We start from the raw sequence: 6708 nt of genomic DNA, 5'->3' as shown, positions 1-6708 counted from the left end.
TAGCGGTGGATATTTACCGAGCCGCGAAGCGGCGAGGTAAATATCCAACGCTAGCCACCGACACCGAGGTGAATATACAGTGAAATAATATACAGCATAAGAAATTAATTTGGATGTTTTCTTCACTTGTCACGGATGCAAATCGGGACGCCATTTTTTCCCGAGTTGCTCCGAGGTGAATAGCACAGGATATTCGGAGTTTGACGAGCCAATCAGTGCCCGCGTTCAACGCTATCCACTGTTTTAGTATATACTAATAAAGTTTATGTCGACACTTTTCCCCGGCCTTGATATAAAATATTGCTAAGCAGAGAAAGCCGTACACTTTGCAAGTGGTCCCACTAGTTTGGTGATACATGGAAATCTGAAGTCAGCAACGTGTAATTCCAACTGAGGGCTGATTCACTAAACAAATATTCATCGGCTTGGTGAACATAAACCGCAAGGAACTGGCAAATAAACAGAAAATACTCTCACTAATGAGAGATTATGATTGGTTAAATGCCTTCAATGTGTAAGGAATGCAGGCATCTTAAAACGGCCATTCTGAGGCTCCTAAAAAGTCGATAATGGCCGCGCGAGTTTAAATGATCGCCATCGTTAGGCTAACCTTGGTATTCCAAAAACCCCTGTGCCTCCAATAAAAAAGAGTACGGGAGTGGCGCTAGCAGTACCTTCAAGTATTTGACTAAATTGCGAACGCATTTATTATACGTAGGGCTCGATTCTCGATAAACAATAATTTCGCAGTCTTAGGAAATCGTGAGAAAATTGGCGTTAACGTCGGGACGAGAGGCAATTAATAAAGTCCTTTAAACGGCGGATAAAGTAGTAGCCAAGAATCAATACCCGGGGTGGAGCCATGTAGGCCTTACCTAAGGGATTACTCAACTTTGCGTCTGGGTCCCTTGGGCTAATCTAGACAGTAGGGGAGGCAGCCAGTGCGGCCCAGTGGTTAGTCCCCTTCCCTTGAGATCCGGAGATCCGGGGTTCGAGACCTGTTCTGACCACTCGTTTAAATTTGATCCTGGTTGTCTATGGTTCAACTTCTCGGCTGCACTTGTAAATGGCCAACTGGTGTGCCTCCGGCCAGCTGGGATTACAAACAGTTGTAATTGTTGTTGTTGTTGTTGTTGTTTTTGTTGTTGTATGTTTGTATGTACAGTTCAAGTGCAAGGAAATTCTTAGTGTCCTTTGAGTTTTGATTGGGTTTCTAATAATAAGTCTATCACAGTTCAATTTAGGCATCATATATCCGTTTTTCAACGGATTCTCTTCTTCTCAACAGCTGACAGTTCACCGTTTCCTGCCTTATGGAATCATGGCAGGCCTCGCTGTGGCGGCTGCCGTTGTTAGCATGACCTTACCGGAGACTTACAATCAGCCCACCTTGGAAGATTTAGTGACCAAAGAACAAGAGGATGGTGATGAGTTAGAGAGCGTCGACAACAAAAAGGGCATAGACCCTGATAATAATGAGAAAAATGCTCTTATGTAAAGACAAGACAGTGATTCCTTGATAGAGTAAAACCGCACAATTAGATTTGATAACTAAAGAGATTGGAAAAAGCCACTGTCATTAACAAAATTTATGTCGCCTCTACTTTGTCATAATTTTTGAAAATGTTTTTTGCTAGACTATTTGCCGGCTAAATTTAAGGCAGTAATTTTGGATATTGTCGAGTTCAAAGCACCAGTTAGTATTACCTTACCGGAGACTTACAATCAGCCCACCGTGGAAGATTTAGTGACCAAAGAACAAGAGGATTGGAATGAGCTAGAAAGCGCCGTGAACAAAAATGGCATAGACCCTGAAAATAATGAGAAAAATGCTTTCATGTTGTAAAGACAAGACAGTGATTCATTGATACAGTAAAACCGCACAATTAGAATTGATAACTAAAGAGATTTGCAAAAGCCCCTGTCATTAAAAAAGACACTTCGCTTCTACTTTGTCATATTGTCGAGTTTAAAGCACCAGTAAACTGCAGCGAGTAGAAAATGACGCCAAAGACACATTCGATTCAGAATGCAATGCCTGTTTATGCAAACGTCATTCATGAGCTAATTATTAACTCGTTAAGTCCGCCTCGAGCTATGGGTGCTGTTACTAATGTCGAGTAATACAGCGCAGAGGTTTTAAAATAAATATCGTGCAGAATGATCCTGTTATGCATGTGAAAAACAAACATCATGAAACAGTCATAGTGCAGCTAAAAACTTCTATTTCATCAAAAAAATATTGCTTATGCATGAAATGATGCAAAGGAGAAATGCGCCCGTGGGAAGGATAGAATACAAGTCGCTTGTCATGCAACGGGCGAAAAGACAACTAAAAAAATCAGTCTTAGGCAGGATTCGAACCTACGACCTTGTAGGTCCTGAATTGACAATGTGTCTGCGGGCTCTACAAATTAGTCCTGCGGGCTCTACAAATTAGTCATGCGCCTCAGTTTATACAAAGACATGAAATGATTAAAAGGTGCAATGCGTTGCCAATGGCCTATTGTGACGGTGTCTAATTGACAATTATTCCATGAGCCCGCGTTGGATACCAGATGATAGATAGTGTTTTCACTCACGTAATCAGTAACCCTGTTTTTCCACCTAAACAAAAGAAAACGTTTGCATGATAATAGAGCTCAATTCTTGAAGGATGAGTTGACAGCCGTTCTATTGTTTAGTTTATTTGTAGAGTGGCATACCGTAGAATATCTCACGAGTCACTTATATTTTCTTAGTATACACACGAGCCTTTCCACAAAAAAAGGTTGCATAACTATTTTATACCATGCCATGGAAAATACAGAGGCCAGTAAGGCACGATGGGAAGGTTGAGTGTGATACCGTCGTATTGCACTGATCGATGGGAAGGTTCGGTGGAATACTGACGAATATACAACGGCTTTCCTGCATCCTGAATAGCTGTATTTTCTATGGCATGGTATAATAATATAAAGATTTAACCAAGCCTAAAAGCGGAGCTACCGGGTAATACACTCTTAATTTAATGGCCTTACTTAAACAACGAATTTACGAAATAAACCAATTTTGATTTTTTTTTTTTTTGTTTAGCCTTGACGAAAAGCAATCAAATTAAGAAAACCAAGCTAAACAATCCAAAACGAGTTAAAACAAGAAGAGGTGGAAAAACTAAAAATTGGTTCGTGCTTAGCGTGCGTATGTCGAGTTATGGATGCACGCTCGCGGGAGGTTGCTAAGCACGAGAGAAGCGTAAGAGTCGCGTCGTGGCTCTCAAGCTTCTCGAGTGCTTAGAAAACTCCCAAGTACATCCATAACTCGATATGTATGCACAGCTAAAAGCATGAACCAATTCTTTTATAACATAGCGACAACAACTTGGGCGATAAAACATGTTTTATTTGAGATTGACTACAAAGTTGTCACGACGCACGGTGAGGGAAAACAAACGATCCTATACAACTTATTCCAAAATGGCCGCCATTTTTGCATGGAAACAAAAGAATACTAAAATGGCTGCCATTTTGGAATAAGGTGTATTGGCTGGTCACACCACAAGTAAACTGAGCGAGAACGATTCATCTGATTTTACTAAATGTTGAAAACGAAGGATTCGCTTCTCCATTTAAAGAAAACATTGGCAAACAAAGTCAAAGCACTCGATGAAAATGAAGAAAAACAAAGTCAAAATGCCAAAGTAAAAAAAAAGGTTTGAATTGTTGAGAATGCTGCCGAGTTCACATTGGCATGCATAGTGCAGTTGCTGAAGACGAACTCCAGGAAACTTGCAGTTTTTCTCATTGCACCAAGCTAATTCAGAAAGAAAATCTGGTAATATCGATAAGTTTATAGGTAATGCGTGATTGATGTTTTTGACAATATTTCAGTGTAACTGTAATTTTTTAATGAACTTCGGATTAAATATTTTCCGCGCTTTTCCGATTGTTTCAACAAATGTAATAAAAAACGATGATAACAAGAAGAATTTCTACATTTGAAAGTTGCCACAGACCAACTTGCGGTCTTTTTAATTTCGTTTTTGTTGAATGCCTGTCAAATACAATTTTGTACATTTTTTGTGTTGAATGTGCCTGATGTGCTTCGTTTTCGTTGCAACCAGCTCTGGTTGCCTTCCCTGCTTACTAAAAAGTCAATGCTGGGAGAAATATTTGGCTGGTCTTTCCTGGGTTCTTCCACTTACTTCATTCACTGTCAACTACAAGGGAACTCGCAAAACTCGACGAAAACTTTGGATCTAAAATGAAGTTGCACACGTCATGTTATATAAGCAACGGCCGTGCATACATAGAGGAATACACCATAGCCGCTTAATAGGATTTGGATTGGACTAGCACGCTCGCTATGTTGTAATAAAAAATATCCCCTAACATAGGAAGGTTACAATGAGAGTGTACCGCCATACTGAGTAGGTTACCAAATACCATCACAGTCGTCCATTTTCCTATTAATCATGAGAGTGCCAAATCCAATATTCGGAAACATCTTTTTGGATTGAAACTGGCAAAAAATGCAGCAAAAAAATATTTTAAAGCCTTCTTCCACCTGAACACGAAAAGCGTAGACTGTCAAGAGCTTTATAGTTGACGTAGTATCGCCGTGTTGCCGCATCGAGCCACAAAGAGCGCGCGAAAAATTAAGACTTGTTTCTATTTAGATGTCTTGATTACAAGAAGTTAACCGAGCTTGAGCCTGTGATCCAATCGAAAACCAGTACCTGGTCAGCGGTCAACTTAAAAAAAGGGCTGACCTCGATGAGCTCTAAACTTGAACCCGCGATATGGGCACGTGATACTGGTCAGGTGTCAATTGACCATAACATGGATGTCCAATATCACAGATGTACGCTGTAGACGGCCGCCATGTTGGGCGTAGTTTAATATTATTATTATTTCTTTTTATTAGTATATTATTAAATTATTGGACAATTTCGTGCCCACTAGCAATACCGCTAGCCATGATTACCATGCATGAGAAAAGCAACTCATGGGTTACTATATTTTCTTCAGGTTACCAATGAAGCTCTGCGCGTGCGCTTCAGTCTCGTGGTAGGTCTCGTCTCACAACCTTTGTTCAAAAACTCTGTGGGACGTTTAAGATCCCACACACCATTCTCACGACATAATTAATGAGCTCATTGCAAAACATGCTGTTATTGCATCACATTCCCCCGTTTTCTCCCGTGCTGATAGCGTCGGTAATGATTTGCTCCATTTGTACTCAACAAAGACAGTCGTCTTTTGTGATCTTTTCTTGCCTTGTTCAACTGCCACCAGCCCGCTATTTCTATGTCCAATGCAACCAACCTAACGTTCTTCCTGATCTGCCAGCTCCTGCTGAAGTGCTACAGGACGCAGAGCCAGCGCAAAATCCTCCACTACCCGGCGCCTGGCCCCGCCGAGGAGGTAAATTTAACAAATCGAAAGTGGTTCAGCGTTGTCTGTACTCTTATCGACAACGATATTCGTCATCACGGTGGTCAAAATGTTGTGGACTCACGAGGCGAAAGCAGCGTTGTTTGACAAGTATGAGGCGGTTGAGCTCTTACAGTCATTGTTGTGTCTGGCGAGAAATGAGAACCACCAGAAACCGGATGCGTACGCTGCCGCTTTGGATGAGATTAAGACCAGGTCGGATTTTGTGGATGACAAATAGCTTCAACGTCTTTTCTGGGGTTGTTGGGGAATCCCATACGAGCTAAGATGGCCCAAGACGCAAACGCGATTTTGAAGAGCATCGGAAACGTGCCCCCACCTGCCATTCCTGTTCGTCCCGGTTCTAAAGTGCGCAGGCCGGCTACTTATCCTGGCCGTGCTCAGGTTCAATCTTTCAGATGCTTATAATTAGATGGGGACATATCGCACGGTTGTGCCATGCTCCACCAGCGAGGCAACAGTTTGGTCGTGGTTGTGTTGGACAGTAGTCCCATCCGCCTCAGTTTACAACAAATTTTCGTTTTCGCATTAGCTTGTTCTACATGTTCTTCCCCCCCCCCATATTACCCATTTTCTTCGCTGTCATTGGGGGAACCTGCTCTGTGTCTCAATTTCGGATCTAGTTCGGAGCACGGGCTCAACGAAGGGGTGGTTGCCCTGCTTTTGGTTTATTTTCGCGTTTTCATTTATAAATTTTCCCATGTAGGGTCCTGTTTCATTTTACTTCAAAGTTAGTGGACTTGCTCCTTCCTCTGGTGATATCTCTGTGTGTGATATAAAGCAGGGGACCTCCCCTTTCGTTGGCCCCCTCCCGTCGCCGAGTATGGTCCTTGCTTCCCCGGACCTGGCTGAGATCGAGCAGTTACGTTTCGTCGATCCTACATTTTTCAGAGGCGGGGAAATTCATAATAATTTTCCAGTGTGGGAGAGATTCACTTAGTGGTCATTGCTCATCTCAAGTGAACTCTATTGACATCGTCCGGGAGGGTGTGAAGATTGACTGTTTTTTTAAGCCGTTTAAAGGAAACTTCAAGGGTTGCTCGTACGACACGCCACGTCCAGCACGGCAATTCTAAGACTTGTGAGAAATTTCAAGACTCTATTTCTGAGACCGTGCTTGAATGGGTAAACGACGGAGTACTTGACGTGTGGGGTAGGGTTGGCGCGATGGCCCCATCTCATTTAGTCCTCCCCCTTACAGTGGACCCATCAAATCCCCGTCTTTGTCATGACGAGCGATATTTGAATCTCTGGATAAGGGACCTCCCCTTTC

General features: G+C 42.3%; 1 protein-coding gene across 4 annotated transcripts in view; it reads left to right on the top strand.

The window, feature by feature from the left end:
• Positions 1-1950, top strand: part of LOC138000460 (organic cation/carnitine transporter 2-like) — a 40360-nt gene extending 38410 nt beyond the window's left edge. For all 4 annotated transcript variants that reach the window (XM_068846919.1, XM_068846903.1, XM_068846926.1 and 1 more), the window contains one exon: positions 1289-1950. In XM_068846919.1, coding sequence (XP_068703020.1) covers positions 1289-1498 — 210 coding nt within the window. In that variant the 3' untranslated portion in view covers positions 1499-1950. The remainder of the gene's footprint in view (positions 1-1288) is intronic.
• Positions 1951-6708: the final 4758 nt, after the last annotated feature.

Source organism: Montipora foliosa, chromosome 1 (genome assembly GCF_036669935.1).
Source record: "Montipora foliosa isolate CH-2021 chromosome 1, ASM3666993v2, whole genome shotgun sequence".
Classification (NCBI taxonomy): domain Eukaryota; kingdom Metazoa; phylum Cnidaria; class Anthozoa; order Scleractinia; family Acroporidae; genus Montipora; species Montipora foliosa.
The sequence above is the reverse complement of the archived record's forward strand: the minus strand, read 5'-3'. Positions and strand labels throughout refer to the sequence as shown.